This window comes from Podarcis muralis, chromosome 14 (assembly GCF_964188315.1).
Source record: "Podarcis muralis chromosome 14, rPodMur119.hap1.1, whole genome shotgun sequence".
Classification (NCBI taxonomy): Eukaryota; Metazoa; Chordata; class Lepidosauria; order Squamata; family Lacertidae; genus Podarcis; species Podarcis muralis.
Window position 1 is genome coordinate 9,541,736 of NC_135668.1, and position 18,900 is coordinate 9,560,635.

The 18,900-nt window shown below is 44.3% G+C and overlaps 1 protein-coding gene across 2 annotated transcripts in view; it reads left to right on the plus strand.

The window, feature by feature from the left end:
* The first annotated feature begins 2,868 nt into the window (after positions 1 to 2,868).
* Positions 2,869 to 18,900, plus strand: part of TRIP4 (thyroid hormone receptor interactor 4) — a 41,309-nt gene continuing 25,277 nt past the window's right edge. For both annotated transcript variants that reach the window (XM_028705823.2, XM_077918462.1), the window contains exons 1-9: positions 2,869 to 3,025; positions 6,624 to 6,790; positions 7,080 to 7,216; positions 9,346 to 9,567; positions 11,685 to 11,763; positions 12,553 to 12,682; positions 14,419 to 14,634; positions 15,598 to 15,721; positions 17,265 to 17,452. In XM_028705823.2, coding sequence (XP_028561656.2) covers positions 2,937 to 3,025; positions 6,624 to 6,790; positions 7,080 to 7,216; positions 9,346 to 9,567; positions 11,685 to 11,763; positions 12,553 to 12,682; positions 14,419 to 14,634; positions 15,598 to 15,721; positions 17,265 to 17,452 — 1,352 coding nt within the window. In that variant the 5' untranslated portion in view covers positions 2,869 to 2,936. The remainder of the gene's footprint in view (positions 3,026 to 6,623; positions 6,791 to 7,079; positions 7,217 to 9,345; positions 9,568 to 11,684; positions 11,764 to 12,552; positions 12,683 to 14,418; positions 14,635 to 15,597; positions 15,722 to 17,264; positions 17,453 to 18,900) is intronic.

The window sequence follows — 18,900 nt, forward strand, 5'->3', positions numbered from 1 at the left end:
ACTGAGGGGGGTGACAAAATGTCGGGCGGCACTCACCACAGGGCCTGCAGTGTGCTCTAGCCACATCTCTCTCCTGGGAGAGACGCAGTGGCTTGGGCGCACACAGGCTCCAGGCTGCCCAAATGGTCTGCCCACTGCCTCCCCCCCCAGCTGTAGGGTGGCTGAGTGGGAGGAGGCAGGCAGACTCCGGAGGCCCTGCAGTATGCCCCGCCCCTATGGGCGGCTTGCCCTGCCCCTGGGCGCACCACCCCAGGCACCCAAGTGCCTTCCTTCGCCGCTGGGTAGAACTAAGACATACAGTGGTACCTCTGGATGTATACGGGATCCGTTCCAGAGCCCCGTTCACATCCTGAAGCGAACGTAACATGCGACTGCGAGGCTGCGGGTCACCTTTCACCGCTTCCGTGCATGCGCGTGATATCATTTTGAGTGTCTGTGCATGCACAAGTGGCGAAACCCGGAAGTAACGTGCTCCATTACTTCCGGGTCGCCACGGAGCGCAACCCGAATATATTCATCCCGAATCTAATTCAACCCGAGGTATGACTGTACTGAAAATGTGGTAATGGTAAACTTGCTTCCCATTCATCTAAAATGACTTTGGAGTCGAAATTTGCTTGCTACATTTAGCATATGAATACAGTAGTAACATTAAATGTTGCTTACTTAAGATGTATACATTTGTTCCAAATTTATTTCAGCTCCTGTTTCAATAGCCCATTCTATACAGGAAACTTACTGTCATATCTCAGTGTGTGACATGCACAAAAGAAAATGGATATGAATTGGCAAAAAAAAAAAAAAGGAAAAAAAAAGGATAAAATAATGCTTTTGTCTTTTTGAACTTGACACACTAGCACGTAACAATAATATTGCTTTCTAGACTGGGCTGATTAGAACCAGGCCATAAAGCACTTCAGAGCAGTGAATCACGAATCAAGCAGTTACTCTTTGTATAGGTAACAGAGGAGGTGTATAGCCATTTTACCAAGTGTCACAGGCAATGCTTTGAAATATATGAAGGGAAGGAAACCACAGGAGGCCTCCTTTTTCCCCTGCTGGTGTTGCTGCTAGTTTCAAGGCCAGCTCAGCCCACAGATCACTGTCTCCTTTGTGTATGTGGAAAAAAAAAGAAAGGCAGTTGGAACATCACACGACACAGTGCACCATTTCCCCACCCCTTGCAGAATATGGAAACTGCTTGAGCAGAACTCTGAGCCTTTGGAACTGCACCGGGGTAAGAACTTGTGAGAATGGCATCTCCTTCTGTGGGATTTTTATCCCAATTTTCTGCTTCCATTTCTTCATTATCTATACATACGATTGCCTGTTCTTTTCACTATGTATTTATCTTATTCTTCCCCCTGCCACATTTATTTGTCTCTCATTTCCTTTCCTGCACCCACTTGCTTTATTTGAACTTTCACTTTCTTCTAACTCTGGGCTTGTCCAGAAGACAATTTTTTTTAAAGCACTGTACACATTTCCACTTTTACATATTTACCCCTTCCCAGGAGCATTGTGGCCCTGAGACTTTTGCACTGGGCTCCAGATTGCCTCCCCCTACACTTCCTTTTAAAACTTTTAAAAACAATGTTTTCACATTGCTAACAAGGCTGATAGACATGCTGCGAAGCACAGTGCCCATGTGACCCCGGCCAGCCACCATCTCAACCTACATTTGTGTCTATACTGAACATACAAATTAGCAGGTGCACATTTTATGCAGAATTTATGTCATGGCCTTAGATCTTTTAAGTAGCTAGGCAACAGCTCTGTCTGTTAGCAGGAAGGACCATAGCTCAATGGTCTGAGGTCCCAGCTTCAATCCTTAGCATCTCCAAGTAGGGCTGGGAATGTCCCCTGCTGCCCATCAGTGTAGACAGTGGTGAACTAAATGGTCTGACTTAGTATAGGGAAGTTCGTTATATTCCCCCCCCCCTCACTTGTCCTTGTTTTCAAACTCCCCTCCTGGATCCCTGTTATGAGAGAGCATAAACAAGATCATGATGGGAGTCTTCACGTGAACCTGTTTTGAATAACTATAAAGCCTGGGTTTTGGACTCACAATTCCTAACAAATCTGAATTCTACTCACACAACGCATTGGCAGGAAGCAAGAAGAACGGCAAGAAAAAATGACTAACATCAAATCCATTCCTATAATTTCACATGCATGTTGCTAAGAGTCTGAATTGGCAATGATAAAGCACTGTAAAGAGCTTTTAGGATCAATGAAGTTTTCAGTTGGGGGGGGGGCAATGAAAATAGAAAATGTCATGCTATTAATAGAAATGGGACTGACAATAAAAATGTCATCTGCAATCCTGGCTTAACAATGAGGATTTTAAATAAATTTGGAAAACTGGGTAAAATTTTAGACACTCCACCTCAGAAGGGATACTGTAAGCCTGGAAAAAGACATCCCAAATGACAAATGGTTCACACCATATTCTCTTAAAGGAAAGGCTAAACTGGGGCTTTTTAGGCACACACTTAAAAAAAAAAAAATTCACTACAATCCTGTGAGGTAGATTTAGGATGAGATGGGATTACTAGCTCAAGATCACCCACCCAGTTTGCTTCCTGGCTTAGAGAAAATGAGAATCCAAGTCTTTTCCACCACACTTTGCTTATGTTAGGATCAGAGGTACAGCTGGGCAATTTTAAACTCCAAGTAATGGTCTTCTAGTGCCCGCCGTCTTTACGATCCTTTTCCTAAAACGGTCGTGGGACCTGACGGCGCCAATGACGACTGCTAAGCGGACCCAAAGATCTGTTCTTCCGGATTAAATCAGAACCGGAACTATCGATGCACAGCCCTAGTTGCAGAGCCGAGATTGTTCGGCGTTGCACCAGGGTGCCGCCGGCTTACGGAGAAGGTGCACCCGCTCTTTCCTTCCCCCAGCACCGAGAGGAAGTCGGGCAGAAGCCGGGATGGAGGCCGCGGCTGGGGCGCTCGTGTCGTGGTGTGTGGGGCAGCTGCGTGGCGGCTTCGGGCTGGACGTCGGCGAGGAGCTTGTCCAGTGAGCTGTGGGGAGAGGAGGGGGAAAGGGTCGATTCGCCGAGCCGGTTACCCCGCGCGGTGGTTGTGGAGAGAAAGCGCTGCCGGCGTTGTGACAGGGAGAGGCGAGTCGCCCCCTTTTCGCCTGGCAGGCGAGCGACGCTAGGCCCGGTGGGGCCCCTGTGCCTTTAGCACAGGCATAGGCAAAAGCCGGCCCTCCAGATGTTTGGGACTACGATTCCCATCATCCCTTGCTAACAGGACCAGCGGTCAGGGATGATGGGAATTGTAGTCCTAAACATCTGGATGGTTGGAGTTTGCTTATGCCTGCTCTAGCAGCTGTAGGACAGGCAGGAATGCCAATACAGTCATACCTTGGGTTACAGACGCTTCAGGTTGCGTGTTTGTATACATCTTAAGTTGCGCGAAGTCCCGGAATGGGTTACTTCTGGGTTTCGGTGCTTGCGCATGTGCAGAAAGACTAAATTGCGCTTTGAGCATGTGCAGAAATGCCGAATCGCAACCTGTGTGTGCACAGACGCGGCGCTGCAGGTTGCGGACACTGCGGGTTGCAAATGTGCCTCTCACACAGATCACGTTTGCAACCTGAGCGTCCACTGTACAGGCACCGGAGTTGATGTGTCTGTTATTATTATTACAGGGATACCTTGGTTCTCAAACTTAATCCATTCTGGAAGTCCGTTCCAAAACCAAAGCGTTCCAAAACCAAGGCACACTTTCCTATAGAAAGTAATGCAACATGGATTAATCCGTTCCAGACTTTTAAAAACAACTCCTAAAACAGCAACTTAACATGAATTTTGCTATCTAATGAGACAATTGAGCCATAAAATGAAAGCAATAATCAATGTACTGTACAGTACTATAAAATAAATAAGATAGTGTTGCAGATGATAAAAATGAAAATTATTATTTTTTCTTTCTGCACTGATGATAGTCATTGCTTGGATGGGGGGGCTTTTATCCATTTCCGCAGTCACACTACCAATCAATCAGTAGCTGAACTGGGTTCCACATGGTCACAAAAACGAATTAACTGAAAAAGCCTCAAAAACAGAAACGCAAAATAAATAGCAAAAACAAAAGCACAAAATTAATCCGTTCTGGAAGTCAGTTCGAAAACCAAGGCACAGCTTCTGATTGGTGCAGGCACAACAAAAACAATAGCCGACAGCCACATTGGATGTTCGGCTTCCGAAAAACGTTCGAAAACTGGAACACTTCCAGGTTTTCGGCGTTTGGGAACCAAAGCATTTGAGAACCAAGGTACCACTGTATGATTATTTGTGTGCACAATATCCCTCTACTCCTTACACCACTGAGCAGAAAACACGTAGGCCTGTTGAATTTTTCTCTCTCTACATACATATATATGGATCCCTGTTTCCCTCAAATATGAGAGTGCATAAACAAGATCATGATGGGTGTCTTCACGTGACCCTGATTTGAATAGCTGTAAAACCTGGGTTTTGGACTTACAATTCATCAGAAATCTGGATTCTACCCACACAGTGCATTGGCAGGAAGCAAGAAGAATGGCAATAAATTGATGAAAATGTCATAAATGACTATTTTTAAATTTTCAGATTTATCATCAAGCAAACAAATAAAACAATTTCCATAAGTTCCCTTGGACTAACCCCCTCCAGTTTTGTGGGTCTTTATGTTAACTTTTTCTCCTGCACCTTCTCTGTTAATCCAATTCTATTTAATCTCCAATAAAACCATAGTCCAACTTTTAATTATGAGCGTCATTCCAATCCTACTAATAATTTTAATTGTTTACAATGTGTTTTTTTAAAGATAAATTGTATATTTCCCCCATTATTATTGAAATTTTTGGGATTCCTGATTCTTCTGGTCAGCTTTGCCGTTTCTGCATAGTCCATCAGTTTAATCTGCCATTCTTCTCTGGAAGAGACGGTGCCTGCTTTCCATTTCTGGGCTAATAGTGTCCAGGCAGCAGTAGTCGCATACATAAAAAGTCACTTCTGGTCACTTGGAAGTTTGGCATTTACAATTCCTAAAAGAAAATCTTCTCTTTTTTTAGAAAATGTTATTCTAAGCCTGTTGAATTTCTGCTTGCCCTGGTCAGTTAAATCTATTTACTTACAATAATAAAATCCTGGCAACTTTTGCCTGTAAAAGTACTGCTAAAGTCCAAACAAGAATGGCCATCTGTCATGGATCCTTCAGCTAAGATTCCTGCATTGCAGGGGGTTTGACTAGATGACCCTTGGGGTCCCTTCCCACAGTCAGACAGGAGAAACCAAATGTACCAGTATTTCTGTTTGTCTGTGAGCAGTTAAAGGCATAGGAACCCAGCAGGGTGGGAGAGCATAAGCATGTGTCAGCCCTAATTGAGTGATACTGATATTTTGAGTTGACAATGGCAGCTGTTGCCAGTCAGTATAAAGAATATAGACAATATATCTTAAGTTAATTGTTACAACAAATGCAGTTATCGAGGAAACGAAGGACCTACACTGAGAGAGATGGAAGTCTCAAAGGATGAGAGAACTTTATTTTATGTATATACAACATTTATTTTTTAGTAACAGTTTACTTTCTATATAACATATTTTTGTTATGGTGTATTTTCTTTTTAATTTTATGATGTAATATTCAAATTCAATTATATATATATGCACACGCAGAGGGGGTGGAGGAAGACAACAGCAGCTGTTGCAGCTGCTGCATATATCTGTCCTGTAAAGTGCTCCACCTGCTGATTTCTGCAGATCAAAACACTGTTAAAAATACAGGCAGAGTCTAGAATGGTTCCCTTTTCCCTCCCCCATCTAGCTGACAGCCTTGTTGGCACCTCAGTTCCTTGGGCACCACTGCTTTTGACTGTCTCTTTTTTTAACTAGGAGAAAAAAAAATCTTAATAACAAATCATGTTTTAAATAATAGGATAAAAAATAATAAGAAATCAATCTTTTAGTACAGCAGCGCCTACACGTTGAAACTCCCTGCCTATTAACTTCAGGGAGTCACTTTTCCTATACACTTTTTGGTACCTATTTAAACATTTTTGAAACTTTTTTGTTTATGCAAGCCTATTCAGACGTAGAGAAGTTACATGTATTTCTTTTTAGCTACTGTTGATTTTAATGATATCTTGAATGCGTTTAAATACTTGCTTTTAACTGTTTTATCAAGAATGTTTCATTTTATACTTTGTAAACTGCTTAGAGGTTTTCTTGTAATCAAGTGGTAGATAAATTTTGTTTTGTGTTTTTTTTAATAAAAATTTTATTAGGGTTTTTACATTACAAAATAAAAAAAGAAAAAAGAAAAAATACAAAATTCCATGTAGTCCATCACCTTCAGATAAATTTTGTTAAATCAATAAGAAGGGGGTGCACTGATCTTTCTGAGTGTGGAGTTTGTATATTGTTTCCTGATGCATTCAGCCATAGCTCTAATTTGCTACTACGTTGTCTCATTTAGTTCTTTATTTTGCCCCAGTGCCCTTAGAAGTCTCATTATACAAATAGCATGTTGAGAAATTAAGTAGCAAAAGCATTTAGCCCTCATGTTGTCTTTTGAACAGAGCACTCCTACAAGCTTCTGCACATTCTGTTCCTTTATAGATATATCTTGTCTATTGAGGATGAGGAGGAGATTCGAGATTATGTCACTGACCTAATCCAGGGGGCAGATGGCAAGAAGAAGCATTTTGTGGATGAGCTGGTAGCCAGATGGCAAAAGTCCTGTCAGCCAACTTCTGACCCTTTGCCAATATATCGGAAAAAAGATGGTAAGTGGGAATATAATGAGGCAGTAAGTAGAAGAAATAACTCTTTCTTTCACAAGATTGCAGCATTTTTAGATTACCACTGAATCCAGTTGCAGTACTGAAAAATATGAGATCTTCATCTGAATTGTTCTTGGTGCTCCTCATGAAAGATGCTGATGGTAAATTGTTGCACATTGACTTGTGCTGATGGCAAGTGATGTGGTGCAGAGAGCAAGTGAATGTTACAAGGAGAAGGGGAGAGGAGTGGCAGGAGCTATTGAATTTTTCTTTACTGTACATTCTCTTTTAGATAGCTCAGAGGTTCTTCGGCCAGGAGACCAAGTCAAGAGGGGAAGACGCAAAGGGAGAAACAAACAGGAAGCACCTGTTCATGTTGAAGCTGAACAGCCTGTAGAGGAAGTAAAAACACCACTAGATTTAGCCAAGGTAGGTGCATTTGTTGTCCACCATTGGGTCAGATTGACTTTGTGGGTGCTTTATCCAAAGAAGCCTAATCTTTAAAACAAAAAGCATTGGTTGCAATTTTTTACTTGAAGAGCATAAAGAGGCCATTGTATTTCAGTTGTGGGGACTGATAAGGAGTCTGCTATTCTGAGAGTCAAATGTTTCATCTTTTATCATGGAATGCACAAATAAATCTGTCATCAGTGGCCAGAATTTTTCCACTTTCTTTCCACATGCTTTTTAAGGACCTAAGTAGGAAAAATTAAAAAGGGAGATCACCTGAAGCCCAAATTAGAGTTCAAGGAGTTCTGGCTGTTGATTTCTTACATACTTTTCTTGTTGAGAATTTAAACAAATATGCAAAGTCAGTGTGTGCTGTTCCTTTTTCTTCTTGTGGCTAAGAATACAAAGGATTAATGGCATACTTTCTCATTTAGACTGCTTTGTTTGTCTCAAAGTCTTCCAGAGTGTGCAGTCCATGCTATTTTCTCTCAAAAATATTTTCCATTCACCAGGTTTTCCAAGTTTTGCTGACTTGCAAGAACATTAAAAGTGGCGAGAGGGTACAACTTAGCTGGATCAAACTATGAGGTGGTCTTCATCTGCTTCCCTTTCTCTCCTGGAATCCTTCTAACAGGGCAGTTGGTAATAGATAGCCCAGCCCTAATGTATTTGCTGCCTGCCTCTCCTGGAATGCTTTCCATAGGGTCCTTTGTGATACATGGCACTGTAATCTCAGCAGATCTCTTGGCAGCTGAATAAGTATTGCCTAATCTTTTACCATAAAAATCACAGCAATAAAGCCATTGAAATGGATGAAGTGAGTACTGGTTCCAAATAGTTGAGGCATTGGTTTTTGTGTTCAGATTATTGAATACAGTGGGAACACTTGTGACCAACAGCTTTAACACACAATTAGGCTTTTGTCTGCAAATTTCCCACCATTCTGATTCTGCACATTCACGCTAACCTTTTTTTTTTACACAATTTATTAAATAATTCACACCCTGATTTCCAGTTTGTTCAAAGCAATTTCCTGTGCATATTTAAGTACAATTTTAAAAATCATATCGGTACATTTTATGAAAGCCTAGCAGACCCATTTGATAAAATGTAATCCAGATACCAATCAGGTGCTCATCCTCTCCAATGGCCACCTGTAAACTTCCATTAAGACATCCTTTCCTGTCTCATAGGAGGTTCCCCACTTAACTAAACTCACCCCCACACTCATACAGTGGAGACCCCACCTCCACCCCACCTCATATTCAACATTTTGGCTTCCTTGCCTTCTCACAACTGGCCACCAACTTTCTGACAGATGCACATGGAGTGGGTGTTACTCCCCCATCCCTTTGCTGTCAACCATCATATGGACTCATGGGTCTTTTCAAGGCAATGGGAATGCAAAGTTCTGCCCCTCACAAATGAAGTTAGAACAAAAGAAGAGCCTGCTGATCGCGCCAATGGCCAATCTAGTCCAGCCTTCTGTCCCCACAGTGGCCAACCAGATGCCTCTGGGAAGCCCATCAGCAGGACTCGAGTGCAACAACACTCTTCCCACCTCTGATTTCCAGCAACTGGTATTCAGGGGTGTATGGGCTGACAGTGGAGGTTTGTTGGCATTGTGAGGGCCATGCCGGCTTTCTCTTCTTTCTCCCAAGTAGGGAGCCTTAAAGATCTGTTCATATCTCATGAAGGCATAGGACAAATCCTTGCAATCGAATCTCAGAAAGTTGTTTGTATGGTTCTGTGCTTGGCAGAAATAGTTCTGCTGCCACGATTCCCTATTCTTATAATGATAATTCAATGATACAGATGACATGGCTTCTCCTCGTCCTGCATGATAAAGTAAGTTGATAAAGTTAAGCTAGAGATAACTGGGAGACTTCCCTGATAGGTGAGGCACAAAAAACTTGAGCACCAAACAAACTCTGCAAGAGGGGACAACAATTAGGTTGTTTTGTCCCGAGGAACCTTCCGCAATCTTTATGTTGGTCAAAAAGAAGTGGAAAAATAGATAAGGCATTCCAGTTCAGAAGATTCTCACTCCAGTTGTTCTCTGAAATGTGTTTTCTTCTCCCCTCCTGCAACACCTCTGCATAACTTAGGCCCAGGAGATAAACAGTGGCAGCTCCTCCTGCAAGAAGAAGGCAAAATACGTCAATTTGTACACGAAGGAGGGTCAGGACAAACTGACAGTCATGCTCCCGGGGCGCCACCCTTGCGAGTGCCTGGCTCAGAAGCACAAGCTCATCAACAACTGTCTGACATGTGGGCGCATCGTCTGTGAGCAAGAAGGCTCTGGGCCTTGCTTATTCTGTGGGACGCTGGTATGTTAACAACCTCCTGTATATATTTGTGTGCCCCTCACTTTCTACCTTGCTTAATTATATCAGGTTAGCACTGTATTGTTCAGTATCCTGTATAGTCCACTAAGCTATCTCTGTTATACTTCTCAGGGAAAAGAGGAAAGACTTACCCCTCTTTGCTGTTCAGATCTAAATCTCTCATCAAAGAGAGAGCTGCTTCTCATGTGACATGGATGCATGTTCTTAGACCTTCTTTTGAAGTTTTATTCTAAACATAGTTTGCCTCACAGACATAAGCTGATTTAATGTCCCGACATCTTGCTTTGAAACTTCATAAACCAGTACCATGAGAAGCAGTTCCAGGACAATTACAAGGGCTGTCATGGAAGCTGCATTTCAGAACTCCTGGTGGATTTTGGTATTGAGCAGGGAGCAGTTGAAAGGTGGAGTTCAACGGATTAACCCCACCTAACAAATTGAGGTACAATCTGAAACGGGAACCATGGGAAGCAGACAAAGACAGGAGTGCACCTTGAATCTTCTTATGGCTACCCTTTCATATATGCACAGTGCTTAGAAAAAAATTAGGCACTTGATAACAGGTGTTATTAATAGCGTGTAGAAATTTCATTTTCTGGATCTAGATGGCAGCCTGTCAGCAGAAGGCTCACAGCAGGGGATGCTGCTTGACACCTTGTGGAGTCACTGCCAGTCAGTGTAGACAGCATTGGGCTAGAATCAGCAGTGGCCCAAATAGGTATTTGTGGGCCCACTTCTTAATTTATTATCATGTTTTCAGATGGTGCTAGTGCTGTTAGTGTGACTCAACCTTAGCTCAGGCTGTGACCCAGTATTGGGTTCTGACCAATGGGCCATTTGAAGAATAATGGGCTAGATGAGGATGGGGGTCTTTGGATGTTTGAAAATTGTGAGTCTTGGACCCAAACGATGGGGTGCAGGTGCGTCATCTGGAACATGGCGATGTTTTAGATGCTACTATTCTATTTTTGTGTTAGTATTATTCTGTCTTCTGTTCAGTTTATGCTATTAAATTTGGTTAGCTACTTGTATTGTTTTATATATTGGTTGTATAAATTGATTATATACAGTGGTGCCCCGCAAGACGAACGCCTCGCAAGACGGAAAACCCGCTAGACGAAAGGGTTTTCCGTTTTGGAGGCGCTTCGCAAAACGAATTTCCCTATGGGCTTCCTTCGCAAGACGAAAGCCCATAGGGAAATCTCCGGGACAGCGGGGAAGCACAGCGCGGCTTCCCCACTGTCCTTGGACCTCCTCCGAAGGCTGGCGGCGGGGCGGAGAGACCTCCTCCTGCCACCAGCCTTCGTTTCTCCGCTATCCCGGACGGCTTTTGAAGGCAGGCGGGGGGGAGCAAAGACTTTCGCCCCCCGCCGGCCTTCAGAAGAGGTCCAGGACCTCTTCTGAAGGCCGGAGGGGGGCAAAAGTCTTTGCTCCCCCCTGCCTGCCTTCCCGGGGGCTTTTAAATCGCCCCGGGACAGCGGAGAAGTCCTCCGCTGTCCCGGGGCGATTTTAAAATGCTGGCAGGCGGCAGCGAAGGATTCGCTGCCGCCCACCAGCATTTTAAGATCGCCCCGGGACAGCGGAGAAGTCTCCGCTGTCCCGGGGTTTTTTAAAATGCTGGGGGTGGGAAGAAAAGCCCTTGTCCCCCCCCCCCAGCCTTCAGAAGAGGTCGGGGGACAGACTGTCCCGGGACCTGGTCTGAAGGCGGTTTCCATAGGAACGCATTGATTGATTTTCAATGCATTCCTATGGGAAACCGTGCTTCGCAAGATGAAAAACTCGCAAGAAGAAAAAACTTGTGGAACGAATTAATTTCGTCTTGCGAGGCACCACTATATATATATATATATATATATATATATATATATATATAACGGATACTATGATTATTTCTACCTGTTTCCAATGTGTGTGGTTTTTTAAAATTGTTATACTTATTGTTCATTTGAAATGCGGTGAGCCACCTTAGGCATAATTCTGTAGTAAAGTGGCATACATGTCAGCAGAGGGTGCTGATGAGCCAACCGTAGAAGGCAATTGCATGGCCATGTGTTCCTGCATGGAGAGAGCAGATCTCATAGTTCTCCATTCTCTTTTAGGTGTGCACAAAAGAAGAGCAGGATGTCTTGCAACGAGATTCCAACAAGAGCCAGAAGCTGTTGAAGAAACTCCTGGCAGGTTGGTAGCTTATTTGGAGGCGGGGGGGGGGGGGGAGGAGACTTGAATACAGACCTTGTTTACAGGATCAGGGAATTTTGCTAACTTTAAAGATTTGCAAGAATGCAATCCGTTCTTGCACAGGTTAGAGTATTTTAAGTTTTATTTAGAAGGGTAGCTAAAAGTGTTCTGTCCATAAATTGTTTTAACACCACTTCCTTCTGGACAATCCTGGCTGGGTTGGACGTTGCACTTGCAGCAGTCTTTGGTGGCTGTTGTCAACCATTTTTATTTGAGTGACTTGCTTGGTCCCCAACTATAAATGCACTTTCAGAGCCAATCAGAGACCTTTAGAAGTCTGATTTGGATTGAAACCACTTCCTCTGCCTAGGGGGAAATGAATGCTCTATTTGCCACGGATTCAAACTGCTCCCTCCAAATGGAGCATTTGTTCCGCTGCAGAGGAAGTGGTTTGGATTCTCTTCCTCATCTTATATCAGAAGTGGGCAGCAAGTAGCAAATGGTTACCAGCCCAATTTTATGTGGGTGGCAAGGCAGGGGGCAAATGTGGGAGAAAGAGAGAAAGGGAGATGGCTTTGCCCACTTTTGGCTCTGGTCTGCATCCCCCGCCAGCTTCACCCCACCCATGTGCCAAGGGAATGCATCCCTTGACAGATGAAAAGGTTCCCCATCCTCTCTTTGTGTGGTGTTATACAGGCAAGTCTATGCAGAAATTATTCTCAAAGTGCCAGGTGGATGTGTAAATTGATGCATGGGGTGCAGGTCGCAATGAACTCTTGTGGATTTCAGGCACTGAGAGTTCTGGAAAGGTGGATATAAGTGGCAAGGACATACTCCCCCGCCAGGAGTCTCGACTCAAGGCAGGTCTGGAGGTGGCTGTGAAGCACAAGGACAAGCTGCTGGAGTATGACAAAACAAGGTACGTGACAGAGCGAGTTAGACATGTGTCTAGATCCAAAGACTTCCTGAGAGGAAAAATTCTCCTATCCTTCTTTATGAGCAGCCTGAACCACAAGCTGAACTCTCTCTGCTAAAGCTTTGAGGACTGATTTCCAATATTAATATTTGCAGTTTCCGTCCTTGGCCCTGTTCTTGCACTTTCTCTTGTATAAAGCACACGTGTTTCATTTTTTACTCAGCAGGTTGCTTTTGACAGAAAAACCTTGAGGTTTTCTTTAAAAGCTTTGATGTGAAGATGCCCACTGTGCCAATTGCTGAATCTCGACTGGCTGGATTTGCCTTTTAGCAGGATAACACCAGCAAGGGGGTGAATTTGACAATTTCAGATCCTCAGATTGAGAGAATAGAAACTGTGCCTGCTTTGCTTCTGTCCCTAGCATATGTGTGAAGCAGTGTTCATTGGGTCACCTTTGTCCCATGCTGTAGACCAGGGATGGGGAACTTGTAGCTCTCTAGATGTTGCTGGATTGCAGCTCCTATTAAACCCAGCTGCCAGACTTTGGGCTCTCACATTTCAGCGGCACCCTAAAATTCAGTCGCCGACGTCCCCCTTGCACTCTGTTCTACAGCATAGTTGTGGCACCCCCTGCCTCTTCTGCCACCATGGCCAGTTGTTATAAGCAACTGGCCATTGGTTGTCTCTTACTGCCCCAGGGTGTGGTCCAAAGGCACATGAGGCTCTGCCTTGCTGAAGCTATGCAGGATTGGGTCTAGTGAGTGTGTGTGGCCTGGGAACCACGTGTATGCCAGGAAAAAGGTGGACTATAAATGTAAGAAAATAAGGAATATAGGACTTGTAGTATCTGACATCAAAGATCATCTCTATGCTACATGGCAAGAAGTAGTGTGCTAGTGTGTTTAGGGAAGTCTTTAATGTTTTATCTTTTATTGCTTTATTATTATTATTATTATTATTATTATTATTATTATTATTATTGGAACCAAACGTTCTGATCTCCCTTTAGAGAGTTCCCATCCAATTTCTCTTGAATCTAATGTGCACCCACAGATTCTTTACTTACGGATGCTATCATGGGCTGTTAGGTAGTAATAGCTTAGTGGCAGATCACTTGCTTTGCATACAGAAGATCCTAGAAGGTTCAATCCCCAGCATCTCCAAGTAAAGCTAGGGGACAACCCCGTCTGATACCCTGAAAAGCCGCTGCCAGTCAGTATAGACAGAACCAAGCTAGATGGACCACTGGTTTGACTCTGTATAAGGCAGCTTCCTATGTTCCCTGACACCTGCAGATAAAAAAGGGGTCAGATAGCAGGTGATGGGAAAGACCTCTCCCTGAGCCCCTGGAGAGGGGTGGGGTATTCTCCCCCCTTTTGTCTTTTGAGGGCTGCAATCACTGTTGCAAACTACATGTAGGCACTGAGCAAGATGAAAGCCAGAGGTTGGCAAGGCCTGCAATTCTTTCTTTCTTTCTTTCTTTCTTTCTTTCTTTCTTTCTTTCTTTCTTCCTTCCTTCCTTCCTTCCTTCCTTCCTTCCTTCCTTCCTTCCTTCCTTCCTTCCTTCCCTCCACTTGCATGAGAATAAGCTGAGAGCTGCATGAAATGAGCATGAGGAGCCACAGGTTGCCCACTCCTGAAGCAAACTGTGCAGGGCTAAAGGAACAAACCAGTCCTTTGTAATGACACCTTGTTTCCTTCGGGGCTGCTGGGTGCCCGTCTTCTGGTTTTCATGCTAGTGCGCGCCGAACTCAAGTCATCGATGACGAGTCAGACTACTTTGCTACCGACTCCAATCAGTGGCTCTCAAAACAGGAAAGGGAAGTACTGGAAAAGAGAGAGAAGGAGCTACGGGAGCTGAGGCATGCTTCTCGACTCTCCAAAAAGATCACAATCGACTTTGCCGGACGGCAGATCCTGGAGGAACAGGGTGGCATGGCAGACTATCACAGCAAGTGAGTATCATGGCACAGTAGGTCAGGGTGGTGGATTCACTTTTAACAAAGAGGAAAGTTTGATGGCTACAGAAGCAACTGCTCCTTTTTTGGTCAAATGGATGTAATGTTTGAGGCTGGTCTTTCCCCCTTGTCTCGCCCTTCTCCCCTTTAGGAATAGGACTTGTAATAATCTAGTTTGCTTTTACTGTTGATGGTCTTCTCACTTCCACTTCCTGTTTTGTGACATCACAGTCACATGCACAAACAAGAACAGAGTGTGTGTGGAATCGAACAGATGAGGCTCCCAGGATGGTACTTCTTTGCATCTGCTCCTAGTGATGAATGTAATAGCTTGAAGTGAAACAGAGCAGGGCTTGAATCGCGGTGCTGTAAGGATTTGAAGTACCCTAGCCCCATTCATCTTCATCCTAAATGCACCTCCTGGGAACATTTTTCATTATTAACAATATAAACTCGCACGTAAAATATTTAAGATCAGGGTTGGTTTGCGCCAGAAAAAAACTGGCTTACTGAGTGGTCATTAAACTTTTCCTTTGAGTGAAAAGAATAATTGCTTTGCTGAATTAGGTCAAGGTCTGTCCATCTAGTCAAGCTTTCTGTCTCTAACAATAGCCAGTCACGTGCTGCTGGAAAGCTCACAAGTGCTGCATGTTGCTGACCATCCCTTGTTGATTGTTGAAATCCTACAGCAGTCAGAGGGTCCATTAACCTTTCATGGCAACTGGTGCATTTTATGAATTGGTCTTTTTATCACCTCACCACTGACATTGCAATTCCTATGGTGGATGTCTGCTACAGTTGTGTAGCCAATGCACCTATGCACAGTGTTTCTATCTTTCTCCAAGCAAAGAAGTTTCATGTAGCAAAGAAGGGGAAGGGAGCCTGGAAAGGCATTTTCAGTTGGGCAGGTGCAGGGTAGTTTGCAAAGACTAATGTAAAACTGGTTGGCTCTCCTTGCAGACTGGATGAAACAATTGAAGCTATCAGTAGCGGAACCTTGATCAAGCCAAAGCAGAACCCTGAAGGAAAATATGAAGAATCCGGAGTCTTGGTGAACCCAAACCTTCTACAGCCAGCTCCTGTGGTCAGTACTCTTCCTCTTTAACAGAATTCTAGATCTCAGATGGGGAGCCTATGGTCTTCCAGATGCAACTGGTGTTGCAAAGCTAGTACAACACAGCTTCAGCCAGCAAGTAGTTGAAAGGGTGGTACCCCAAATATGAAAAAAGCTCAGGTATTCATACATTTACAAGCAAAGGGAAGCAAAGGGGCAGTTATGTCCATATATGGCAGTAATCTTTTCACTAGCTTCTACTGGTTTAATCACAAGGCATAGCAACTTTCTTATCTTTGCCTCCTTCCTTTGTGCTTAACAGCTATAGCATGAGCTCATGCACAACTGTAGCTCTGTCCTTCTCTCACAGTTTTCTTACAAACACAACTTTCACATTCTGACTTTCACTCGTTCAACCTTTCTCACACACATCTCAACTTTTAATTTTTTTAAATTTCTATAACTTATACGACAGTAGAGTCCAGCAATGCACAGTTTGGCCATTTATGCTCTAAATAGTGTTGCTTGAACAAGGGCTGTTTTGCCACTAGTGAGGCAGAGAACCAGCCCAGGGGTCTGTCCACGGTATCTCCTGTTGGAGGCCTAGTGAGGTTTTATTATGTTTTTATATATGTTGGAAGCCACCCAGTGACTGGGGCAATTAATAAATTGCTATTATTCCTGGACAACAGCATCTTCTGGCACTGTACTATACAGTGGAACCTCGGGTTGCGGGTGTAATCCGTGACGGAGGCACGTCCGCAACCCAAAGTGTTTGTAACCTGCAGCGCCGCATCTGTGCATGCATGTGACGTGATTTGGCACTTCTGTGCATGCATAAGCGGCAAAACCCGGAAGTAACCCTTTCCCGTACTTCCAGGTTTCCCGCAGTCCGCAACCTGAAAACACGTAACCCGAAGCGTCTGTAACCCAAGGTACCACTGTAGTTGCATGGGATTGTGTATGCTTCTCCAGATCTTCAGGGTCCCCATTGGAGGATTACTTGTTGAGGTTTGAGTCTGGGCTCAGTATAAGAGTCACAAGCAATGCTGTCACCTGGAACCTGATAGGATTCTTGCTCCGTGGTTGCAGTCATGGGATTGGTTTTATCACGGTGTATGTTTTCATTCCACAGAGTGGGAAGTGACGGAGACAGGATGTTTATACTACTGTGTTCCGTGATGTAGGACTATTGTCCTTTGTTCTTTCTTTTATAATACACGCTCCGAGTGTATTATGTGTAAATAAAGTAGTTTAGCCAAAATGCTGTGCTGCTGAGTCTATTACGCAAACCGCTAACACTGTGTAGGATCCTTAAGTGTGCTGATGCCTCTTGGTATTAGTCGCTGTGATGTTCGGGCTGGAGGAAGCTTTTGAAGCTCCCGAATGACTGACCAGGAGGGAGAGAACATGCCAGTTGGGCATGTGTCTCTGCCAGGGTCTTACACGCGAGTAGGACGATCCTGACAGAACCTACAAACTACAAAACACCCGAGACACACTTTCATGCCTCCCTCTTTTGCAGTTTAAATGGAGAAATGTTAACCTTTTTGTGTGTTCTTCTTGTTTTTAGTGGGTGGAGCAGACTGGTTTGCTCCTGCACAGGAAAAATATCCCTTCTGCAGAGGCTGGAAGTGAGGCATGTTTGGAAAGAAGTCGCTTACGAATTCAGGACCGAGAGATACAGGAGATCTCGGATGATGGCTGGTGCCTTAGCATGCATCAGCCTTGGGCCTCACTGCTGGTCAAAGGGATCAAAAGGTAAGCAGAAGACCTGAAACTGGGAGCATTTGAGACAGGGAGCAGCTTGTTTAAGGGAAACCCTTGTGCAGTTATCTGTTGAGGATGATTTCCCCTTAAATGGAGTGGCCTGTCTTATCTAATGAGCGTTATCCAGAGCCTCTTTTCTGTGACAGTAACTGCAATGTGTAAATAACAGGGACATGAGGCACTTTTGTCCTTGCTGCAACATAAGAGACACAAGGAGAGCTTTCACTTGCAGAAATATTCCTTGGGGCTTAATTTTCAGTAAAGGCTTATTCATGTAATAGAGGGTGAAAGGTATCTAATGCATCAGCTTAGAGCACTGAACTTAGACCTGGGGACTCAGATTCAAATCCCTGCTTGGGCTGTCTCACAGGGGCACTGTCAAAATAAAAGGCCTGGGAACTGTCAGCTTCTTGGAGAAAGTGTGTAGTAAATGTTACATATTTTTTAAAGGACCAGCTTCTAGTGATTAACTTTGACCTATACTTACTGGCTTCTGGCCTTAAAATTTTCACTTCCCATTTCAAGTGTTAGGTGGCAGTGTTTTCCTCTATTCCTCTGGGTGGAAAGGAGATAACCTTTTGAACAACTGCTGTATTCACTTAAATGTAGATCAGAAGACTGAGGGTAGTATCTATCGCTAGTCCCACTCAGGGCAGATCTGTTGAAGTTAATGGCTATAACTTAGTCATACAGGCCATGGCCATTTTAGGTGGCTCCAACTGATGCACAGGTCCTTTTGGACCTGGAGGAGGGCAGAATGGGGGTGTGGTGCAGGGCTTATGCATGCTCTGCTGACATGTGCAGGAGCTGGGAATGGAACCCCCACACGAAATGGCCGTTGCCTGTATTTGCTAATTTCAAGTGGACTTCTGTTACATTAGATACAATTCAGAGAATTCAAGTCCAGGTATGGTTGCAAAATGAGTTTTGTGTTAACCTTGAATTTATTATGAGCCAGCATTGGAGACAATCGGGAGGTTTCTAACGCTTCATGTTTTATGTTTTTAGATATGCTGTAAGCCGCCCAGAGTGGGGGGACGCGGGTGGTGCTGTGGGTAAAACCTCAGCGCCTAGGACTTGCCGATCGCATGGTCGGTGGTTTGAATCCCCGCGGCGGGGTGCGCTCCCGTTGCTCAGTCCCAGCACCTGCCAACCTAGCAGTTCGAAAGCACCCCCGGGTGCAAGTAGATAAATAGGGACCGCTTACTAGCGGGAAGGTAAACAGCGTTTCCGTGTGCTGCGCTGGCTCGCCAGAGCAGCTTCGTCACGCTGGCCACGTGACCCAGAAGTGTCTGCGGACAGCGCTGGCTCCCGGCCTCTAGAGTGAGATGAGCGCACAACCCTAGAGTCTGTCAAGACTGGCCCGTACGGGCAGGGGTACCTTTACCTTTACTTTAAGCCGCCCAGAGTGGCTGGGAAAATATTGTTATTATTGTTGT